Source organism: Salmo trutta, chromosome 36 (assembly GCF_901001165.1).
Source record: "Salmo trutta chromosome 36, fSalTru1.1, whole genome shotgun sequence".
NCBI lineage: Eukaryota > Metazoa > Chordata > Actinopteri > Salmoniformes > Salmonidae > Salmo > Salmo trutta.
Genome location: NC_042992.1, coordinates 36,985,263 through 37,009,808, shown reverse-complemented (window position 1 = coordinate 37,009,808; position 24,546 = coordinate 36,985,263). Strand labels below are relative to the sequence as shown.

General features: G+C 41.2%; 1 protein-coding gene across 2 annotated transcripts; it reads right to left on the bottom strand.

Moving 5' to 3' along the window:
- Positions 1-24,546, bottom strand: LOC115176006 (choline transporter-like protein 4). 2 transcript variants are annotated; one of them, XM_029735720.1, is made up of 22 exons: positions 24,070-24,546; positions 14,597-14,645; positions 14,323-14,396; positions 11,754-11,832; positions 11,370-11,469; positions 10,778-10,909; positions 10,521-10,581; positions 10,299-10,419; positions 9,181-9,264; positions 8,726-8,838; positions 6,878-7,000; positions 6,651-6,750; positions 6,390-6,482; positions 6,132-6,234; positions 5,669-5,931; positions 4,649-4,743; positions 3,985-4,088; positions 3,777-3,850; positions 3,542-3,612; positions 3,289-3,383; positions 1,568-1,652; positions 1-1,431 (listed from the first exon to the last, which is right to left on the bottom strand). In XM_029735720.1, exons 1-22 carry the CDS (start codon positions 24,248-24,250, stop codon positions 1,313-1,315), a joined length of 2,319 nt encoding a protein of 772 aa, XP_029591580.1. In that variant the 5' UTR covers positions 24,251-24,546; the 3' UTR covers positions 1-1,312. The 2 variants fall into 2 exon arrangements, with proteins under 2 accessions (XP_029591580.1, XP_029591581.1); XM_029735721.1 differs by lacking the exon at positions 24,070-24,546 and adding an exon at positions 23,207-23,496.

The following is a 24,546-nucleotide window of genomic DNA, read 5'->3' as shown; positions in this document are numbered from 1 at the left end:
TTTTGGTTGATCATGACCTGGATTTAACCTTTATTTTAAGCCATTTCCAGAAAATAGAATTACAACAAAAATTTAAGCAATTGTCTGAGGATGGTGCTGGACCATCTGACATAAAAGGAGAAAGTTTAAGTTTGAAAAAGCTTAAAATCCAGTTAATGTGACTTTATTACAAATGGTTTAACAATAAAGGCACGCGCTCTCATGTAGTGGACTATTGACCGATCATGTGATGAGTCTATCCTGTAGTAGATCCCGATACAACACGAAGACTGCAGACTCCCAAGTGACTTTTCTCTCTGGGTCTCCGCAGACAAGAGGTTGAGGAATGTAGTGAGATTTTGACATGCTATATTGGGTAGTAGTATGCGAGGTAAATTAACATTAATCTTTGACAACTAAAATTAATTGTGTTTAGTGCAGCCAAATGGATGGACACACTCACTCTAGACTGAATTTGATTTGTTTCAGGGTCCAGTACTTAATAAGAATAGAAATATGGCCCCAGTTCAGACACCTCATACCTCTGACTTGCAATAAGTTCTGCTAAAGAGATCTTCGTCTTCAGCGCCCATGTACAAGTGCCTGCAAGTGTCATGATTTTCAAAAGAGCATTTCAGAAGATCACATGCACCACTGCTTTAAGCAGATGTGTGAAATAAACCAGATCTATTTTCCTATAGAGGAATCCATCATTACGCAAGGCAACATACAGGTGATGTCAGCATGGATTAAAAAAATAGCAATACCGTTATAAAAGTCTTTAATAAATTGTCAAAATTATTAATAAATATCTACATTATATAAAAACAAAAAAATAAAATCAGAAAACTGTTAGTGTTACTTTAACAAATAAGAAAAAAAGACCTTGACGTGAAATCATATACAGAGTACTGAGGATCATAAAAAAGTATTTAAAACTGTAATTGTGATGATCTGTCTCAAAAGTTTTTGTTCTATCTGATAAATCATTTGTTGACTTGTCTCTTTTCTGAAAACAAATAAGCACTGCAAGAGAATAAACATTTGGTTTTGGTCAGAGACTAATAAACAGCTCTAGCTTTGGTAACTTCAAACTGTTAGAAAAAATAGCTGGAACGTAAGAAAACCTCTCATATCACACGTGTGGTCACATGTAATCTCAAATTGAAAGTGCAAAAAAAGTGATTAGATTTGTGTAAACGGAAGGCGTGATAAGGCTGAAACATAAAGCAAACAAAAAAAAAATTATATTTCTAGGATGATGTTTTTGGGTCTTTCTAGGTTGTTGAAAGTGACTGTGCTATACACTGATTGATCTCAAGGCAATATTTCATCAATCCTTTCCTTTGCCCTTTTTAGGTCCCTTGTTCTTTTTATTGAGGATTTTCATCAAGTTCTTGGACATGTAGTATGGCTTCTGCATCGTTCCGTCATGTCGCTCCAAGTCCTCCACTGTGAGAAAGGGAGCAAGAAGGAAGCGAGAAAATCATTTTCATTTTGTGCAATGAAGCAAGAAATTTAGCAATGTAATGCGTGACTGCTCAGTATATGATACACTGATGTGTGTTGCTGAAGGTGCTCTACTCACAGAAGCAGAGGAAGAGTGTGTCCACACACATGTTGTACACACTGAAGAATCCATGAGCAATGAGGTACGCTCCCACCACAACCACCTGTTACCACAAAGACATACACACCACTGTCAATTACTTTCTCTAACACACATTTCATTGATCGTGAACTGCTTCTTTCACTTCCACTATGGAATACCTGTAAATACAGTGCATTCAGAAAGTATTCAGTCACCTTCACTTTTCTTTTTTATATTACAGCCTTATTAAAAAAAATGGATAAAAAATATCAATCTACACACAATAACCCTTAATGACAAAGCAAAAAACAGTTTTTTATAAATGTTTGTACATTTATAAAAAAATGTTAAAAAAAAACTGGGCCACTCAAGGACATTCAGAGACTTGTCCCGAAGCCGCTCCTGCGTTGTCTTGGCTGTGTGCTTAGGGTCGTTGGCCTGTTGGAAGGTCAACCTTCACCCCAGTCTGATGTCCTGAGCGCTCTGAAGCAGGTTTTCATCAAGGAGCTCTCTGTACTTTGCTCCGTTCATCTTTCCCTTAATCCTGACTAGTCTCACAGTCCCTGCCACTGAAAAACATCCCTACAGCATGATGCTGCCACCACCATGCTTCACCATAGGGATGGTATTGGCCAGGTGATGAGCGGAGCCTGGTTTCCTCAAGACGTGACGCTTGGTATAGGGGGCCAAATAGTTCAAACTTGGTTTCAAAATGTATTTTATCTTTATGTAACTAGGCAAGTCAGTCAAGAACAAATTCTGATTTACAATGACGGCCTACCAAAAGGCAAAAGGCCCCCTGCGGGGATGGGGGTGGGATTAAAACATAAAAATACATTAAATAAAAATATTGGACAAAACACATCCCAGAGAATCTTGTTTCTCATGGTCTGAGAGTCCTTTAGGTGCCTTTTGGTAAACTCCAAGCGGGATGACATGTGCCTTTTACTGAGGAGTGTCTTGCGTCTGGCCACTCTACCATGAAGGCCTGATTGGTGGAGTGCTGCAGAGATGGTTGTCCTTCTGGAAAGTTCTCCATCTACACAGAGGAACTCAAACTCTGTCAGGGTGACCATCGGGTTTTTGGTCATCTCACTGACCAAGGCCCTTCTCCCCCAATTGCTCAGTTGTGCTGGGCGGCCAGCTCTAGGAAGAGTCTTGGTGGTTCCAAACTTCTTCTATTTAAGAATGATGGAGGCCATTGTGTTCTTGGGAACCTTCAATGCTGCAGACATTTGTTGGTACCCTACCCCAGATCTGTGTCTCGACACAATCCTGTCTCGGAACTCTACGGACAATTCCTTCAACCTCATGGCTTGGTTTTTGCTCTGACATGCACTGTCAACTGTGGGACCTTATATAGACAGGTGTGTGCCTTTCCAAATCATGTCCAATCAATTGATTTTACCACAGGTGGACTCAAATCAAGATGTAGAAACATCTCAAGGATGCTCAATGGAAACAGGATGCACCTGAGCTTAATTTTGAGTCTCATAGCAAAGGGTCTGAATACTTACGTAAATAAGGTATTTCAGTTTTTTATTTTTTGTAAATAAAAAAATAAAAAACTGTTTTCGCTTTGTCATTATGTGGTATTGTGTGTAGATTGATGAGGAACTATTTTAATTGAACCCAGAATAAGGCTGTAACGTAACAAAATGTGGAAAAAGTGAAGGGATCTGAATACTTTTCCAATGCACTGTATGACTGTCACTTACAATAATGGGCATCCAGTAGTAGTTGAGCATTTCAGTACGGAAATTGCTGCCTGGTAGTCTTATTCTGCCAGAGAAGAAAAAGAAAGCCAGGACACCTTCGAAGAGGAGAGGAGGATTGTTTAAAGATTCGATTAATTTAGATTAGATTATCTAATCACACTTCTGGCCTGTAAAATGCACAAAAGGAGCTCCTATTCAGAAATATGACCAATGATAAATGCCATAATAATTATGTTGGCGTTTGTCATCTTACCTACTCCTCCCACCACTAGCAGCTTCCCAAAGAAGAGCAGCAGGTCCGTCACTTTATCTAGCACCACCACCCTGAGGAGAGAGGCACAGTCAGCACGTCAGGGAAACGCATCCCTAGCATTCAGCTATGGCTTCACAGCAGTCAATCAAATCCATGCAAATGTTCTTATGTAAGAGAGGGAAAAAACAAGTCTACACATTCCCACAGGCATACCAACCAACACTAGAACACACACCTGACAATGTTCCTCATTAGAAGCATGAATGCGTTTTTCGCGGAGACACAGAAGTTTTTTCCATATACGGCAATCTTTGGGAAAAAGAGGACTGTGTATTAGATACATAGCCTACCAGAAATACTCTACACTGGGGGAACTGAGGGAGAGATTGACAGACACGTAGTTGGAGTTAACAGGTACATGTGAGGATGTAGTAGAGACTGACCATGATGTAGGCATTTCTATTGAGGAACTTGATGAACTTCTCCAGACACCAGAAGCAACACTTCAGACAGCACATAAGGAACCGAGCACAGGGGTTTTGAGCCGCTAGAGAGAAAGAGACAGAGAGAAATAGTAATGGCGGCTTTTTGTAGGCACGAACTCCGCCATTGTTTTTCCAAAAAGCCTATGGGAAAACACTATTCATTTTTTGTAAGGTTTTTGGATAAAAGGCAAAAAATTTAAAAAAAAAAAAAAAAAAAGTATGTGGTCAACACAGGCGTAGGATATCTCACACGTTATGTCATGAAAAACAACACATAACGGCTTCATAATTCAAAAGGTAATGTTGACTGCTATTATCTCAGAACAAAAAGTATAAGATCTCCTAAGCCTATGTTAACCTCAGACCTTTTTTCAGCATTTGTTCAAAAACCCTATTCTTTCCCCATACGGATGGCTGAACGAACCAGAGGTAACTACTTTCTGGGTTTTACGACTTCAAGCTGGGGAGCTCCATTACCCTTACATTACAACATGCATTATGTGAGAGCTTGGCATAATTGACTAGTTCCATATTAGGCCAATTCGATTTCCGTAGATGCGCAGATAGACTCTAAGAGGTTAATCGGATAATAACAGGTTTCCAAGGGAAAATCCAGCCTTACCTCTGGTCTTGTGGTCCAGGTACTCTAGGATGATTCGAACTACCTGGATGAGGGTGAGGATCAAAGCACCAAACGCCAGGGAGCCAACATGGTATCTAAGAGAAGCAACATCAGCTGTGTACGAATACCCATTCTAACATACTGTATACTTAATGAGTATATACTATTAGTTCATTTTAGTATACTATAAACAAACGGTATCGTTTCAGTTGCGCGTACTAGAGCTTCGCCTGTCTACCGGAAGTTGATGCTGTTGCTATGCAACATCTTGCTATGCAACATCTTGCTAGCATAACAAATGACTAGCTAAACATTTTACAATTTCAGGTGTGTTCTTAAATTCAAAGTTAGTTAATACACTTCCTGGCAAGTTCAATGTATTAGTAGGCAACTAACGTTAGGTAACTAGCTTACATACCAGTACATACTGCTGTAATGCTATGCGGATCGTAAGGAGAGAGTAGTTAACAAGTCGTCGGCCAACATAACGTGTAACGTAACTTATTTGAAGTCATTACTTTATTACATTGCTCAACATTTTCTTAACATTTGTCTTAATTAGTTAAAGCAATGAATTTGTATCTGCTTTCGACTGACTTCGGCTGCATCTTTTCTGCCCTTTTCTTCAACTCTGAAAAGTTATGAAGCCACGCCCATTCTCTGAAGAATTGCACTATGGGCCCTAAAAGTATGGAAATAGTGTCCACTGAATGTATACTTCGTATTTTGGCAAATTTAGTACGACATTCTGGGAACTTTTGTCATACTAACTATATCCATACTATAACCAATAAGCATACTATATACTCAATTCACGTAACAAATAGTACGGTTAGTTTGAGTAATTGAACACAGCTATAGACATATGGGGAGAAAGGGAGTGAGTTGAATGGATAGCTAACAAAATACAAATTGGATTCTGGCTGAAATTATAACTGTACAAGTATATGGTCTGTGGACACTCAGGCGAAGAAAAGGCACCACCACAGACCGACTGCTGAAACGTGTCTACACCCTTACCGTAGCGTGCGGATGAAGGCCTGGGACAAGGGAAAGGTGGGGATGTCCGAGGGCTTGCTGAAGGCCCAGTAGTAGGAGGCGAAGGCCCCGGCCAGGGTGCACTGGCCCAGGGCGATGACAAAGTTGATGCACCACAGGAAGGCCACCACGTTGTAGATCTGCAGGTTGAACAGGTTCCTCTGCAGCAGGCCCTCGTTGTTGTACTTGATGAAGATGCAGCGCGCCGACGGGCACCACGAGTAGTCTGTAGAGTTGTAGAATGTCTGAGGGAAAGACAGGAGGGGGGAGAGATGAAAGAGGAAGGGATGAAATATGAATGGAGACACGGAAAGGGGTCAAACAGATATAAAAAAAATGTAACGTCTGGCTGAAGCAAGTACACACATTTTGTGTGTGTTTCTGATTTCTGAGTTGGGCTTTTCTGCATCTCTCTATGGGGTCAAAGTTTGTCAGGGACACTAACCTGTGGGTCACAGGTCACATTGCCGCCGATTTGGCCACAGTTACCCTGAGTAGAGTTGAGAGTCACCACTTTGTACACTGGAATGCCTGAAGTGGCCAGATACCTAAACATCTTCTGTTAAGTGGGTTAACGATACTGTGGAGTTTGTAGACTGCTCAGTGGAACAAAAGATACAAAACAGACCTTATGATTATTTGTCATAAAATTAGAATAGGCAGTGTAAAATACTCAAATATTTACACGACTGTGAGAGGATACAGAGCAGTGATGCCCCAGTAGGCCACACACACCACCAGGAGAACAAAGGTGACGAGAGGGTAGAACAGTGTAGACATCATGTGACTGACAGCCCTGTAAAACATTACAGTACGCGTGCTTAAAAGTTAGGTTGTATCACAATATTTGTCACAATACATGGGTGTGTGTGTGTGTGTGTGTGTGTGTGTGTGTGTGTGTGTGTGTGTGTGTGTGTGTGTGTGCCAGTATGTGTAATCCTGGCTCATATCTAACTTGACTCACTTGCTGGACTCCTGGATGAGAGCGATGGCGATGAGGATTCTGGTCCGTAGAAAGATCAAGGTCAGGAGAAGAATACCCTCTACCACAGATATGATTATCACTGAGCGAGAAAGAAAGCAGATAGGTCAACACAACGGTACAAAGTTGTCATCAGAAAGGCATGTCTGTCAGTCTGTAAACAGAGAAAAACAGAGACATAAAACGAGCATGTGTAATATCAGACTCACAGAAGGCCAGCCAGGTCTCCTTGACCTGAAGGTAGACCTTGAAGTCGGTGGTGAAGCCTATGTCAGTGATGGAGACAGTCGACTTTCTGTAGTTGTCGTATTCCCACCAGCAGTGATATATACCTACAGACAGACAGAGACAGACAGAGAGCGAGAGAGTGAGAGAAATAAGATGCTTTAACCACCCTGAAAAGTCAATGTTCTTAAACCACTGTGACCTACATACAGTGGGGGGAAAAAGTATGATCCCCTGCTGATTTTGTACGTTTGCCCACTTACAAAGAAATGATCATCTATAATTTTAATAGTACGTTTATTTGAACAGTGAGACAGAATAACAACCAAAAAATCCAGAAAAACGCATGTCAAAAATGTTATAAAATAATTTGCATTTTAATGAGGGAAATAAGTATTTGACCCCTCTGCAAAACATGACTTAGTACTTGGTGGCAAACCCGTGTTGGCAATCACAGAGGTCAGACGTTTCTTGTAGTTGGCCACCAGGTTTGCACACATCTCAGGAGGGATTTTGTCCCACTCCTCTTTGCAGATCTTCTCCAAGTCATTAAGGTTTCGAGGCTGACGTTTGGCAACTCGAAACTAGCTAGGCCACTCCAGGACCTTAATGTGCTTCTTCTTGAGCCACTCCTTTGTTGCCTTGGCCGTGTGTTTTGGGTCATTGTCATGCTGGAATACCCATCCACAACCCATTTTCAATGCCCTGGCTGAGGGAAGGAGGTTCTCACCCAAGATTTGACGGTACATGGCCCCCGTCCATCGTCCCTTTGATGCGGTGAAGTTGTCCTGTCCCCTTAGCAGAAAAACACCCCCAAAGCATAATGTTTCCACCTCCATGTTTGACGGTGGAGATGGTGTTCTTGGGGTCATAGGCAGCATTCCTCCTCCTCCAAACACGGTGAGTCGAGTTGATGTCAAAGAGCTCCATTTTGGTCTCATCTGACCACAACACTTTCACCCAGTTGTCCTCTGAATCATTCAGATGTTCATTGGCAAACTTCAGATGGGCATGTATATGTATTCTTGAGCAGGGGCATCTTGCGGGCGCTGCAGGATTTCAGTCCTTCGTGGCGTAGTGTGTTACCAATTGTTTTCTTGGTGACTATGGTCCCAGCTGCCTTGAGATCATTGACAAGATCCTCCCGTGTAGTTCTGGGCTGATTCCTCACCGTTCTCATGATCATTGCAACTCCATGAGGTGAGATCTTGCATGGAGCCCCAGGCCGAGGGATATTGACAGTTCTTTTGTGTTTCTTCCATTTGCAAATAATCGCACCAACTGTTGTCACCTTCTCACCAAGCTGCTTGGCGATGGTCTTGTAGCCCATTCCAGCATTGTGTAGGTCTACAATCTTGTCCTTGACATCCTTGGAGAGCTCTTTGGTCTTGGCCATGGTGGAGAGTTTGGAATCTGATTGATTGATTGATTGCTTCTGTGGACAGGTGTCTTTTTTACAGGTAACAAGCTGCGGTTAGGAGCATTCCCTTTAAGAGTGTGCTCCTATTCTCAGCTCGTTACCTGTATAAAAGACACCTGGGAGCCAGAAATCTTTCTGATTGAGAGGGGGTCAAATACTTATTTCCCTCATTAAAATGCAAATCAATTTATAACATTTTTGACATGCGTTTTTCTGGATTTTTTTGTTGTTATTCTGTCTCTCACTGTTCAAATAAACCTACTATTAAAATTATAGCCTGATCCTTTCTTTGTTGGTGGGCAAACGTACAAAATCAGCAGGGGATCAAATACTTTTTCCCCCCACTGTATAAACCTACTAGAGATACACTACAAACATGTTAGTAGACATATTATTATCCTCAATGACTTACCATAGGCACCTACTGCCAAAACTCCAAATATAAGGACCCAGACCATAACAGGGGCGATGAACCGCAACAGGAGGAGGAACAGAAAACTGACAACCATGGCTATGACAAGAGCACTGAGGGAGGAGAGGTACACAGCAGAGTAAGAGAGGATTGGAAGAGCGGATAGGGTCAAGTTAAATGGAGGTAGAGGAGAATAGAAAAGATACATTTCAGGTCATATGTATCGTTCCGGTCCTAATAAGCATGCCATCTCTAATAAATGTTAGCTTCTTAGTAGAGCATATCTTATATTTAATGAGTTAAATTTGTGTAACTGAAAGATCAGCTGAGAAGATGAACAACAATGCAACATTTTCTGGTTTATCCTATTCTAATACAACAGTACAGGACAATGGAAATTGTGAATTGACAAGTAACTGGCAGTAGTTGAAAATGAGCCCATGAGAGAGACTCACGCGATGATCCACTGCCATGATGACGCAAAGTCCTCAAAGATTCTCACTCCGATCTCCTTGGCGTTGAAGCCGTTTACTATGTCACTACAAGACAAACCAGGAAAAGACCTGTTAATGCTAGTAATTACTGACAATGTCTCTGACACAAAACAGCATGATGCAGAGTTCTACACGATAAATAAAGATAAAAGCACAGAAGATTTAGAAGTAGAGGAGATGAGAGGAACAAAGAAAAAGAAATATAAAAAGAGGTTTCTTTGTAATAGTACATTCATGCATCTAGGCGGCAGGTAGCCTAGTGGTTAGAGCGTTGGGCCAGTAACCGAAAGGTTGCTAGATCGAATCCCCGAGCTGACAAGGTACAATTCTGTCGTTCTGCCACTGTTCCTAGGCCGTCATTGTAAATAAGAATTTGTTCTTAACTGACTTGCCTAGTTAAATTAAAGGTCAAATAAAAATGTATTGGTGGTATTTATAGAGCTCAATACAAAGAGATGGTAACATTAAAAGCTTTCTTTGACTGCTGGTATTCAGTACCAGTAAGTGTATTGATTAATACTGCACATTGAGGGTAATTTGGGAGGTTGTACAACTACAGCCAACTGACAGATCCTTGGGTTGTTTCTGTATCAAATACTAACAAGTGCCCACTATTACACATGCTCATGTGTTTTATGTGTCAAAGGATAAACATAAAAGTCTAATAGCCTACTTATCTTAAGTCTTATTCTTAGTTAATGACATTCTAAAATGACCACTCAGGTCTGGACATCATGGTCAGACTCAGTGTTAATATTATCCTCAGAATCAACCCAAGGCGCTGTGGATCGATTCTGTACTAAAAGCTACTGGAGCTAAATGACAGGGCAGATGACTACGTGGGTATGGCAAAGGGCTACCACTATCATAAAGCAAGACACTAACTCACAAACATGCTAAAACAGGTCTAAGTCTACACAAAGGAACTAGTCTTACGATATTGATGTGAGATCAATTTAACTCACTCAATCAAGGACCTTTCACTGGCAGTGAGAGAGAGAGAGATTATGGGTTATTAATGGGTATTTACAGTGTGTGTGTGTGTGTGTGTGTGTGTGTGTGTGTGTGTCATCCCCTACCCTGTGGCGTTCCTGATGCCATTGACTGTATCATTGATGCTTGATGGCAAGCCTGGCGTATTGACAAAGTCATTAGGAATATTTTTCAGAGCGGTAACATCAGGTATGCATCTTCCCAGCACTAGACAGAGGAAAACATTAGAAATGTTTACATTTAATGACTTAAAAGCATCTAGATCTGTAATTATGAAAGTAAATATGAAAAAAGAAAGGCACACTCACCAGAGATTGTAGGAGTGTAGAAGAACGGGCACAGCTCTTGATCCACAATTTCTTTAACATTCTGAGGCAAAGGGGGAAAAAAAGGATAAACTACTATCTTTAGCTACATAGAGTAAAAAAACTAGGAAACCCCTCCTGTTAAATCTATTTCCAAAAGATAGTCCAAGGCTTTGAGGAGTCAGTGACAACAATGATCAATGAAAGCCTATCTGAAGAAGTGAATTTACAAACCTCCGTAAGAATAGGATGGGACTTACCAGTTTAGTTGATGCTAGGTCAAAGGATGGCACGCAGAGTGATTGGTTGAAGTAGTCTTGTGGCTTGGCTTCCGGTAAGTAGGCCAAAGGATTCAGAGCCCAGAATACATCTGGGCACTTTTCCACACACACCTGCAGGGTGAGGAAAGAAGAGGTCTTCACTTTGTGACATAAACCTGATGCCTGTGTCAGATATGCAGATACACATGACATTGTTTTATTGCTATGTAACTTTTATGAAAGTTGTATTGTCAATTTTGTTTTGTATTTAAATGCCACTTTAAACGTGTACATGACACTGCAACAAAATTTCCCCATGGGGACAATAAAGTCAGTAAGTCATTTTGGGATGTAGAGACAATGAAAGAAAGACCTCACACAAATGAAAATGAAATAGAAGACAACTTGTATGATTCCCAGCGGCTTGATGAAGACATTACATATACATACAAATTGGACCCAGGTATTAACAAGAGTATAAACACACACTCACACACAATGGGAAATTGGAGATGTGCACAGAGTTCCTTATTACTCCTGACATCAGCCTTTAGAGAAACTAAGATATTATATAGGTGTGATGTTACTGTACTTGTGTGGTGGGGCACTGTAACCCATTAAGGACGGCGGCCATGACGTTGATTGATGTGGCACATTTCAGTATGTCAAAGTAGAACACGCTGGGTTGAGCTCTGCGAAAGGAAAAGTTACCAAACTATGCATTCTGAACGAAATATATAACATGACAGTTCAGTACGTAGTGAGGCATGCCAAGCTTGAATTATTATGTAATGATGAAATGTCTGACTCGATCGGCCACATTTTCCGCTTTTATCTGTTGCATTCATGGCAAAAATGCATGATTAGTAAATTCACATTACATAGCATCAAGTGTTCTGAACTTCTGAATAAAATAATACTTGATGGTTCATAAAGGACTTCTAGTTCAAACATCAAACACCAGAGAGGTCCTTACACATTGAGCCCGATGCCACAGAACATTCCAGTAGAGTTCCGTGGGTAGAGGACGTGCCGGGGATCACCATAAAGCCAGGCTGGTGGAAACATAAAAACAAAAACACATCAACATCTAATAGAGACGTGGGGACAAATATATTTACAACAGTCAAAGAACACATGAGCAAATTACTAATGAATGGGTCAAAAAGGAAACCAAATGAACATACAAAGCTCATTTACATCATTTACCTGGTTTTGGTCATTTTATATACTAAACCACCACCCTTTTCAGTAAAGGGCCTACTGTACAGTTGTGGCCAAAAGTTTTGAGAATGACAAATATTAATTTTCACAAAGTTTGCTGCGTCAGTGTCTTTAGATATTTTTGTCAGGTGTTACTATGGAATACTGAAGTATAATTACAAGCATTTCATAAGTGTCAAAGGCTTTTATTGACAATTACATGAAGTTGATGCAAAGTGTCAATATTTGCAGTGTTGACCCTTCTTTTTCAAGACCTCTGCAATCCACCCTGGCATGCTGTCAATTAACTTCTGGGCCACATCCTGACTGATAGCAGCCCATTCTTGCATAATCAATGCTTGGAGTTTGTCAGAATTTGTGGGTTTTTGTTTGTCCACCCGCCTCTTGAGGATTGACCACAAGTTCTCAATGGGATTAAGGTCTGGGGAGTTTCCTGACCATGGACCCAAAATATCGATGTTTTGTTCCCCGAGCCACTTAGTTATCACTTTTGCCTTATGGCAAGGTGCTCCATCATGCTGGAAAAGGCATTATTCGTCACCAAACTGTTCCTGGATGGTTGGGAGAAGTTGCTCTCGGAGGATGTGTTGGTACCATTCTTTATTCATGGCTGTGTTCTTAGGCAAAATTGTGAGTGAGCCCACTCCCTTGGCTGAGAAGCAACCCCACCCATGAATGGTCTCAGGATGCTTTACTGTTGGCATGACACAGGACTGATGGTAGGGCTCACCTTTTCTTCTCCGGACAAGCTTTTTTCCAGATGCCCCAAACAATTGGAAAGGGGATTCATCAGAGAAAATGACTTTACCCCAGTCCTCAGCAGTCCAATCCCTGTACCTTTTACAGAATATCAGTCTGTCCCTGATGTTTTTCCAGGAGAGAAGTGGCTTCTTTGCTGCCCTTCTTGACACCAGGCCATCCTCCAAAAGTCTTCGCCTCACTGTGCGTGCAGATGCACTCACACCTGCCTGCTGCCATTCCTGAGCAAGCTCTGTACTGGTGGTGCCCCGATCCCGCAGCTGAATCAACTTTAGGCGACGGTCCTGGCGCTTGCTGGACTTTCTTGGGCGCCCTGAAGTCTTCTTCACAACAATTGAACCGCTCTCCTTGAAGTTCTTGATGATCCGATAAATGGTTGATTTAGGTGCAATCTTACTGCAGCAATATCCTTGCCCGTGAAGCCCTTTTTGTGCAAAGCAAAGATGACGGCATGTGTTTCCTTGAGGTAACCATGGTTGACAGAGGAAGAACAATGATTCCAAGCACCACCCTCCTTTTGAAGCTTCCAGTCTGTTATTCGAACTCAATCAGCATGACAGAGTGATCTCCAGCCTTGTCCGCGTCAACACTCACACCTGTGTTAACAACAGAATCACTGACATAATGTCAGCTGGTCCTTTTGTGGCAGGGCTGAAATGTAGTGGAAATGTTTTTGGGGGATTCAGTTAATTTGCATGGCAAAGAGGGACTTTGCAATTAATCTGATCACTCTTCATAACATTCTGGAGTATATGCAAATTGCCATCATACAAACTGAGGCAGCAGACTGTGAAAATGTATATTTGTGTCATTCTCAAAACTTTTGGCCACAACTGTATATGCACAATATCCTATCACATTAATCACATACTAAGCTATTGATATTGGCCATATATTCAGATGACCTCCTTTCTTATCAGGCAGCTCTATTGACTCTAGATAAGGCAGAGTGAGTGGCTGCTGGAATGTTTGATGACAGGTCATGGATGTCATGGGTGAGGATGAGCTTCTGCTTTGGAACTGCTCTTTGGAACCACTGTGGGCGGGAGTCAGAGGTAAGGGAGGCCTTTCGACCAAAAGACAGAAAAAGTAGGAGAATATCAAGGCCATAGAGATACCTTATACTAGAGAAGGGTGAGGGTTGAGACCTTGAAGAGGGGAAAAGTCAGGAAATCATAGAATCAATGACAAACTTATGTTTTCAGTGCACTCTCAATAATGGAGTTCTGTTCTCACTTGTGAGTGGTGTTTTGACAAGCTGTTGGAATTGAGGAAGTGACCAAGTTGATTATGTCACTGTTGTTTTGTTTAGCCAGACTGTGCATTCCGCCTGCTAATACGACATTTACATAGGGTGTTATGGCGAGGACACCTGAGTTTCAAAAGGGACGTAAGAGTCATAAAGAGGTTGACAGCCAGAGAGAGATAACGTACAGGAATCAGATGTTATCTAATGGGGCGAGAGAGAGAAAATAATTATCATACAGAATAAGTATGTTTGTGTGAGTGAGAGAGAGAGGGGGTCTGAGAGAGGTGGGAGGTGCGTAGAAGGCCCATCTTACCCAAAATTCCCACCGCCATGTAGCCAAGGATCACAACCATGAAGAGAACACAGCAGATGATATCAGTGCAGCCTCTGGGGGATAATGGAGAGACAATAACACACAAAGTGATTTTGAGCATTGCTGTGTCATTCATGCTCCCGGGCAGAATTGTTTAACAGAAAGTATGCCTAGCAAAGGCACTTTAGACAGAGTGATAGTTACGGCTAGGCTTGTAGGCTTTGTAGAGAGCAAGAGACAAAATAAGGGAGAGATACTTAGTGGAAGAGGCTACCTTTTCCGAATGGGTCCATTGAAGGTGGGGTCATACTGAGCAGGTTCCCCTGAAAAGAAAACAGAGAGATAATGGGTCAATAACAGAATTTAACTATTTTCTGAAGGTCTGTTCTTCAAAATAAATGTCAAGCTATTTATGCACATACTGTGACCGCACATTAACACACAAAAAAAACTTTATCAAAATGCTGATAGTAGTCAGATTAGATAGAATACATGGGGAAAACATCTCAGTAATGGCATTTTTCATTGATATTCAAAAGAGCTCCACTGTGTGTGAGATTCTATGGAGAGAATTGCGTGCCTGTGAGTTGGAGGGTTTATTGAGCGGGGGTTGTTGCTAAGCAACACGAGTAGCCTTTGTTAGTATGCACCTCATTGAGTTAATGAGTGACAGTCTTCAGCTTGAGAAGGAGGAAATAGAGCAAAAAGAATAAGACCTTGACACTCCTTTACAGGTTGTACAATCTGTACAGTACACTGGAGAGCTGTGGTGGTGATGACTGGGTTATAATGACTAGGTTACGGGAATTACATTGCTTAGTGTCACTTCCTAGAACATTTCTTAAGAGTTGTCCAATGGAGAAAAAGAGAGCTATTAAGAAATACAGTATCAGTCTAAAGTTTGCACACACCTACTCTTTCGAGGGTTTCTCTTTATTATTACTATTTTCTAAATTGTAAAATAATAGTGAAGACATCAAAACTATGAAATAACACATATGGAATCATGTAACCAAAAAAAGTCTCAAATCAAAATATATTTTATATTTGAGATTCTTCAAATTAACCACCCTTTGCCTTGACAGCTTTGCACACTCTTGGCATTCTCTCAACCAGCTTAATCTGGAATGCTTTTCCAACAGTCTTGAAGGAGTTCGCACATATGCTGAGCACTTGTTGGCTGCTTTTCCTTCACTCTGTGGTCCAACTCATACCAAACCATCTCAATTGGGTTGAGGTCGGGTGATTGTGGAGGTCAGGTCATCTGATGCAGCACTCCATCACTCTCCTTCTTGGTCAAATAGCCCTTACACCGCATGGAAGTGTGTTGGGTCATTTTCCTGTTAAAAAAATAAATGAGTCCCACTAAGCCCAAACCAGATGGGATGGCGTATCGTGGCAGAATGCTGTGGTAGCCATGCTGGTTAAGTGTGCCTTGAATCTAAATGTCACAGACTGTGTCACCAGCAAAGCCCCCCCACAACACCTCCTCCTCCATGCTTCACGTGGGAACCACACATGCGGAGATCCTCCGTTTACCTACTCTGTGTCTCACAAAGACACAGCGGTTGGAAACAAAAATCTCTAATTTGGACTCAGACCAAAAGGTCAGATTTCCACCGGTCTAATGTCCATTGCTCGTGTTTTTTGGCCCAAGCAAGTCTCTTCTTCTTATTGGTGTCCTTTAGTAGTGGTTTCTTTTCAACAATACGACCATGAAGGCCTCATTCACACAGTCTCCTCTGAACAGTTGATATGTGTCTGTTTTTTTATTTAACGAGCAAGTCAGTTAAGAACAAATTCTTATTTACAATGACGGCCTACCACGGCCGAACTCTCCCCTAACCCGGACGATGCTGGGCCAATTGTGCGCCGCCCTATGGGACTCCCGATCACAGCTGGTTGTGATACAGCCCGGGATCGAACCAGGGTCTGTAATGACGCCTCTAGCGCTGAGACGCAATGCCTTAGACCGCTGCGCCACTCGGCTGTTACTTGAACTTTGGGCTGCAATTTGAGGCTGGCAACTCTAATGAACTTATCCTCTGCAGCAGAGGTAACTCTGGGTCTTCCTTTCCTGTGGCGGTCCCCATGAGAGCCAGTTTCATCTTAGCGCTTGATGGTTTTTGCAACTGCACTTGAAGAAATTTTCAAAGTTCTTGACATTTTCCGGATTGACTGAAGTAATGGACTGTCATTTCTCTTTATTTGAACTGCTCTTGCCATCAAATGCATTAAGAAATTCCACAAATTACTTTTAAGAAGGCTCACTTGTTAATTAAAATGCATTCCAAGTGACTACCTCATGAAGCTGGTTGAGAGAATGCCAAGAGTGTGCAAAGCTGTCATCAAGGCAAAGGGTGGCTACTTTGAAGAATCTCAAATATATTTTGATTTGTTAAACACTTTTTTGGTTGCTACATGATTCCGTGTGTGTTATTTCATAGTTTTGATGTCTTCACTATTATTCTACAATGTAGAATAATAGTAAAAATAAACAAAAACCCTGGAATGAGTAGGTGTCCAAACTTTTGACTGGTACTGTATGCCTCATCCTCCCTCCCTTTTTATCTCTACATTGCATAAGTCAATGTATTTATGACAAATTTCATGATTTATGCAACCTTAAAAGGTAGCCTAAAACGAAAGAGAAGGGGCAGTATGTGATGGGGGAGATTTTAATTTAATTTGAATTCAAAGATGGGAGGAAGAAGGCTCAAAGCAGAGCAGTGCATTTTTAAAGGGATGCTCAGATCCCCAAAAAATATTCAAGACATTTTCCACTGAAACCCTGCATTTCATCGTCACTCACAACTAGGGCCGGGACGACTCCAGCATCACGTTACTCGTTAGTATCAAGGCAAGGAACCAAAACAAAGCAGATTTAACTTTTTCAGGAAAACAGCCCTAATGTTGGAAACAAAGATCATTATGTTGTCATTCAGAGTCACATTTATTTTTTTCCAAGCTATAGCACACTATTTTACATACAAACGCTTTTTAATTAACCAAAGAGTTTGGTCTGCTTCGTGTTTTCCTTTTTGCCATGGAAAAAACATTGCAATACTGGTACCGTCACAGCCCTACTCACTCCCATTCCCCTTATCACAGTAAGCAATTACCTTTGTTTGGTCTGTATCCTGTTTGGCAAGCCAAACATTTCTAAGAGATGTTATTGGTCGCATGGACACTTATCTCTTCACAATAAACCAAATTGAAATCCCAGAATAAAATGGCTTTATAAAATTACAAATGAAAGATACAGCACCTGTTGAACATTGCACCTGTCCGAGGAATATGCAGTTGAGCATGAGGTTTACTTTGTTCATTTCAATTAGGCTGCTATGGGGTAGAATAACAGGCTAGGTCTCGTTGGCCATTATACACCAATTACTGATTGGAAGCACGTAAAACACTCATGTCTACAATGAAGTCAGCAACTATGACTTCGAGTTAGTGCATTTAAATATACAATGTAGGCCTGTTCATTAGGTCCATGGCCTACAATGTCTCACTCAGAGGTATAATTTAAGAAGCTCTAAATATTCAATAAATGAATCTTGTCGAATTGACTTTTAGTATATTCTCTATTATCTGACGAGACCATTACATCCTATATACCTACTTATCTTGGTTTATGAGAGCTCAATGTTTTAGTAATGTAAGAATATTTTAAGAATACTCAGAGTACTAAAGGTCAATAGGAAATTAACAATCAATAGAAATTGTTGTTCAGTTCAACATCTGTTTAGAATCTGTGTAGGAATTTCAGTCCGGGACTCATAGCAACATGTGTCAAGTTCTCATTGGTCCAAATCGGCAATACACTTAGCCTGAAACAGGATACTTGTTATTTGGCCATTGGCCCAATTTTACTGCAAGGAATTATAATTGGTCAACCACAGGCTAGGGTTGGGGGTTATATATTACATTCTGTCACTTTGTTCTGTGGAGAGAAACACTGAGGACGTGGAAGAATGAACATCAACCATCTACTTCCCAGCATGATTTGCTCTCTTTGAATTAACCTATTTGCTTTAGGGTCTGTGTTATTGAAGAATAACATCAACTGCTAACAGTAACAACTTCATGAAGATAGCCTACTGCATGTGGAAAGAAAATTTGTGAAAATGTAAGCTTTGTAGTGAGTACACAATAAATGTATAGGATGTTGACAATCATACTGTTTGTTTTGCAGCTACTAACTACAAGGCCTACTGTATGAACGATTTAGAATGAGGCACGCTGTTGGCTTCCAACTGACAGAATACACATAACCTTAGTGAAAGTCCGGGAGAAGGAATGTAGATATCCTGAACAAAGAAACCGGTTCCTCTGCCTCATTGCCGGCTGTAAATTAATATCAGATTACAGCAGAATACAAAGCTGTCTTTTTGGGGCAAATCACTACCTGGAAACGGACTGACAGTGACCCTTTCCTGATGTACTATTTATTCTTTCTGGTTTTTAACCAGCATCTGCTCCACTAGAATATGGCATAAAGCATTTTGGATTCTACAAAACCTCAGACGTCAGGACATTTTTACTTCAGTACTTTGGCCCAAACAATGAATCTCTGTGTTCAAGTGATTTGGCTTGACCTTGGATAGAGTGGTGACGTAAAAGGATCAACAATTTTTCGTCCAATTAGAGGTATACACGGGGAGGTATTACTGTTTGGGTTGTGATGTGGTGTTGTGATAACTTTTTAGGAGGGTATGTTAATCACTGTGCACATAGTGAGGTAGGCTCTATGACTGTATATATGAATGGACAAAGCCATCGATCACGTGACGCCATTAATTCATAGTGCATTAAAGCCAAATTAAGCCTGTTAAGATGGTGTCTCTTGGAGACATAACATGCAGTTTGAGCTACTCCAGGAAGTGGCATTGCAGGCTAACTCAGTGCTGCCCCTTCTCATTTAGTAACTCAAGTTGAAGGCCGCCCGGGGTACTGCAGGCTGCCATTGGCAACTACAGTGCATTCAGACCCCTTCCCTTTTCGTTTCAGCCTTATTCTAAAATTGATTAAATAAAACATTCCTCTATCTACACACAATACCCCATAATGACAAAGTGAAAACAGGTTTTTAGAAATGTTTGCAAATTTACAAAACCTAAAATAAATTACCTAATTTACATAAGAGTTCAGACCCTTTGCTATGAGACTCAAAATTGAGCTCAAGTGCATCCTGTTTCCATTGATCATCCTTGAGATGTTTCTACAACTTGATTGGTGTCCACCTGTGGTAAATTCAATTGATTGGACATGATTTGGAAAGGCACACACCTGTCTATATAAGATCCCACAGTTGACAGTGGATGTCAGAGCAAAAACCAAGCCATGAGGTCAAAGGAATTGTATGTAGAGCTCTGAGACAGGATTGTGTCGAGGCACAAATCTGGGGAAGGGTACCAATAAATGTCTGCAGCATTGATGGTCCCCAAGAACACAGTGGCCTCCATCATTCTTAAGTGGAAGAAGTTTGGAAACCACCAAGACTCTTCCTAGAGCTGGCCGCCCAGCCAAACTGAGCGATCATGGGAGAAGTGCCTTGGTCAGGGAAGTGACTAAGAACACGATGGTCACTCTGACAGAGCTCCAGAGTTCCTCTGTGAAGATGGTTGTCCTTCTGGAAGTTTCTTCCATTTCAGCAGCATCCAGACAGATGCCACTCCTCAGTAAAAAGCACAACAGCCTGCTTGGAATTTGCCAAAAGGCACCTAAAGGACTCTCAAACCATGAGAAACAAGATTCTCTGGTCTGATGAAACCAAGATTGAACTCTTTGGCCTGAATGCCAAGCGTCAAATCTGGAGGAAACCAGGCACTGCTCATCACCTGGCCAATACCATCCCTACAGTGAAGCATGGTGGTGGCAGCATCATGCTGTGGGGATGTTTTTCAGCGGCAGGGACTGGGAGACTAGTCAGGATTGAGGGAAAGATAAAACAGAGCAAAGTACAGAGATATCCTTGATGAAAACCTGATCCAGAGCGCTCAGGACCTCAGACTGGGGCGAAGGTTCACCTTCCAACAGGACAACGACACTAAGCACACTTCCAAGACAATACACGAGTGGCTTTGGGACAAGTCTCTGAATGTCCTTGAGTGGCCCAGCCAGAGCCTGGTCTTGAACCATATCGAACATCTCTGGAGAGACCTGAAAATAGCTGTGCAGTGACGCTCCCCATCCAACCTGACAGAACTTGAGAGGATCTGCAGAGAAGAATGGAAGAAACTCCAAATGCAGGTGTGCCAAGCTTGTAACATCATACCCAAGAAGACAAGGTTGTAATTGCTGCCAAAAGTACTTCAAAGTACTGAGTAAAGGTTCTGAATACTTACCTAAATGTCATATTTCCGTAACACAAATTGCAAAAATGTCTAAAAACCTGTTTTGCTTTGTCATTAAGGGGTATTGTGTGTAGATTGGTGAGGGGAAAAAGCAATTAAATCAAATTTTAGAATAAGGCTGTATCGTAACAAAATGTGGAAAAAGTCAAGGGGTCTGAATACTTTCCGAATGCACTGAACAAAAATATAAATGCAACAATTTCAAAGACTTTACTTAGTTACAGTTCATAAGGAAATCAGTCAATTTAAATAAATTCATTAGGCCCAAATCAATGGATTTCACATGACTGTGCAGGAGTGCAGCCTTGGGTGGGCCAGGCCCAGACAATCAGAATGAGTTTTTCCCCACAAAAGAGCTTTATTACAGACAGAAATAGGTTCAAGGACATACATCTGGTGTATTAGAAGCAATTATCGGTACCATGATTTTCCACAAAAAAATATTTATTTACACAAAGATTGCCATTTTTCCATTCACTATAGTGGGGGGGGGGGGGGTTCTGTTTTCCACTAACAATACCTGCAGTACAACTTTCACTGCTTCAATGAGAAGGGCCAGCCATTCTCCCCTGGATAGGCTGCATAGTGTGTGTCTCCTATACCGAATCTGCCTATGAGGAAACATGCATTGGGTTGTCAAGGCCAGCGTCAGTCAACTAATTAAGTGATAAACTTTTGACTGTGCGACTATGGGTACACACACCCCACCCTCTTCTTACACAGAAAGGGAGCGCTTAAGCAAAGGATTTAGCTACTAGTTAGCCCAGTATTTAATTCACCCATTCCCTCGCTCAGCCGACTATTTTGTGGAGCTTGCTAACACAACCTCATGGTGCCTCTAGAGAACAGAGAGTGCAGGTGACCTGTTCTAACAGCATCTGAAATTAAAAGCCAGGCCAGGATCAGCACCAATTAATAGTGACAGAATTTGTATCAATATTAGTATAAGCAGCTGAGGTGAAAGATTTGTCTGGTGTCTGTCTAGTTTAATCATTGTCTTTCAAACGTGGTTTTCCAATGTTCTGTAGTGCTTGCCTAGCTCACCTCACAAATAACTGGCCAATGATTAGCAGGCCATCATTGTAGACTTTTCAGTATTAACCACACCACAATTATTTCTAAATAGTCAAATTGACATCAGAACACAAAACACCGCTGACGTCAAGGGCTTTTGACCAGGATGAAAAAACACGTAAAGTTTGACCTCCCAATCAAATGAAACTTTTCCCCAAAAAATCTAACAGAATTAAAGAAGCAGACGGTGAAATCTCTCTGTCAATAGCAATACATGTTTGATTCCTCATAAGATTTCAAAGGAACAAAGTTGCCTAGTCTACGTGGTAGGGAGAAACCCTGTGAATCCACTTCCTTCTTAGGAAACAGGATGGACAGACTGGACACCTTTACCTGTCCAAGAGGCAGCTGAATTAACATGGAATGGCTATTTGAATAGCAGTGCCAGAATATCAATAGACTATTAATCTCATGCAAACTGGGTTTAAGGACCAAATGGCACCCTATTCCCAATATAGTGCACTACCTTTGAGAGCTCTATGGGCCCTGTTCAAAAGTAGTGGACTATATGGGGAATATGGTGCAATTTTGGACACAACCCTTGAGTAAAATGGACATGTAATAGGTCACACTAAGGCAGTGAGCCTTTATACACACTACATAGGCACACCCAGAGATGGAGTTATGCAAAACAAGACCACCACCACAACACACAGCAGACTGAAAGAGAATGAATGCCTCACAACAAAATTTGTTTTTCATACAATAAATATCAAACTTCCTCCTCTATATTTTACCATCTAATCCAAAAACCTACATAAAAGCATTGACATGCCATTGAACAGGGATGGGCAACAGACAGTGGAGAACTCGGAGTCTCAACTTATTGTTGAGAGTTAGAATAGTATAATACATGAACTGCAATCTCGAAATGTGGTTGTGCATCAGCAGTTTCTCTCTTGTTATGTCAGTCACGGATAGTCAGTCAATTAGCCCGTTTCAGCTAAAAACATGTAGATTGTTAAACTGTAATGCTTACTGAATATTGATTTTATATCACTGATTGCATTTATATATTAATAATACATACAGTTTGAAAGATACAATAACCAAATAAATTATTGACGTAGTATTTTTGTAAAATACATCAATAATATATTTGCTTCATGAAAACAATTAATGTCAACTTTGCCTATAACTACATATGTATCTAAATCTCGAATACTAAGCAATTGACAATGTCACAAATTGCTTTAGGCTATTCAAATCTGCAGTCATCTGTTATAGGCTCAAATGTGACACCTCTAGTAAAGAGGTAACGTTAAAGTTAGGCCTAATCGGGTTCACCACTCATAAGGAACTGTCTGTTTTTATCACTGGAAAACGCAAATAGGCTAGACTAGAGACAAATAAAAATGTTTTATTGAAGAAGACAGAATGTGACTACTCTGAGAGGTTAGACAAATACTAGCCAGCCAGGTAACATAACCAGCGATGTGAAATTAACTCACCATATTCCGACGAATCTACTGAATCCAAGCTCTCTTCCTTCAGTTTTTTCCCCATTTCCTAAGCTTTACCTTTACCTACCTACACCACCTCTACTAGTTTATATACGTTCCAATGACCAGGTAAATCAAGTCGAAGTTAAATAATCAAAAAGTCTAAAACAACGTTTCAAAGGGTGTTACCACACCTGTGTGCACAATAAAAAAAATTACTTGCTTAGAAGAAATCTTTCTCTCTCGCGCTACAGTAACTAGGGCTGTGACATCACGAACGCACCTGTGGGATGCGCACTTCCATGCACTCACGTGCGGGCAGCATTCCCGCCCCTTGGCCTCCCTTTACTAAAATGTCCCCTGCTGTTTGATAGGCGGGCCTACATGTGGTAAATGAAATAAAATTATTTGTCTGATTATTTGGCTGTATGCCTATGTCATACCTTTTACTTAAAATGCCCAAACATATCTGATGACATTTCAGTTAAATGATCAAATTGTGTATGATAAAGGTTTGAGGCATACATAACCAAATACAAACATTTTACACTGAACAAAAATATTAACGCAACAATTTCAAAGATTTCACTGAGTTACAGTTGTTACGTTCCCCAGCAAGAAAACCACAATGTCTGGAAGGATTTCCTCCACCCCCCCCCAAAAAAAAGTAGACAAAGTGCCAACTATGCTTGATTTGTAAATGTGATCGGAGGCGCGGTGTGGATATAACCGCCCCTCTGGAAGCAACTTCAACTCTGTTCGCATCGCCGTCCGCCTCGCACATCTTGTAACTAACAATGTGGAGAGCTCCGCGCTGACATGGTTGGTTGGTGGTAGGTGAGGGCGGGAGGTCCTGTAAAACACAAACTCACCTTCACAAAAGCGCTGCTCGGCGAAGCGCAAGAAGTATGAATGTCCTGACTTCTGCAGAGTCCATATCACCGTAAATGCTGCACAGCCAATGCAGACGTCGGATTGACCATGCAGCGCCTTCAACAACTGCTTTTTAATAGGCATGTGCAACTTTGTCATACTGCTATGCAATGAGAACATTCTCCTTCGTACGATTATCTAGCATCTCCCACGTAGGGTTTTCCACAAACGCTTCCAATTTAGTCCATCCCTTACGAAAAAAGATTGCAGTCAGAGTGCAGTATAACAGCAGAATGCTGCAACAACTGCGTCCAAAATACCAAAGTCAACTGCAGTTAATGCACTTTCACTGCAATCTTTTTTGTAAGGTACAGCTTAAAAATATGCACACACAGGCCTGTGTGTTTATGCAACTTTCAATTATTCCACCACGATGTCAGTGATGGAAAATCTACCACAAAAGTGTATTTTGAACT

What these genes read in the sequence shown, in the direction of transcription:
- LOC115176006 (XM_029735720.1), bottom strand. Translation starts at nt 24,250, where the DNA reads ATGTTCTCATTGCATAGCAGTATGACAAAGTTGCACATGCCTATTAAA. An exon ending in GGCATCAGGAACGCCACAGG is followed by an intron (nt 9,265 to 10,298) that starts GTAGGGGATGAC and finishes TTTGTCTTGTAG; the next exon opens with TGACATAGTAAACGGCTTCA. An exon ending in ATGTGACCTGTGACCCACAG is followed by an intron (nt 5,932 to 6,131) that starts GTTAGTGTCCCT and finishes TCTTTCCCTCAG; the next exon opens with ACATTCTACAACTCTACAGA.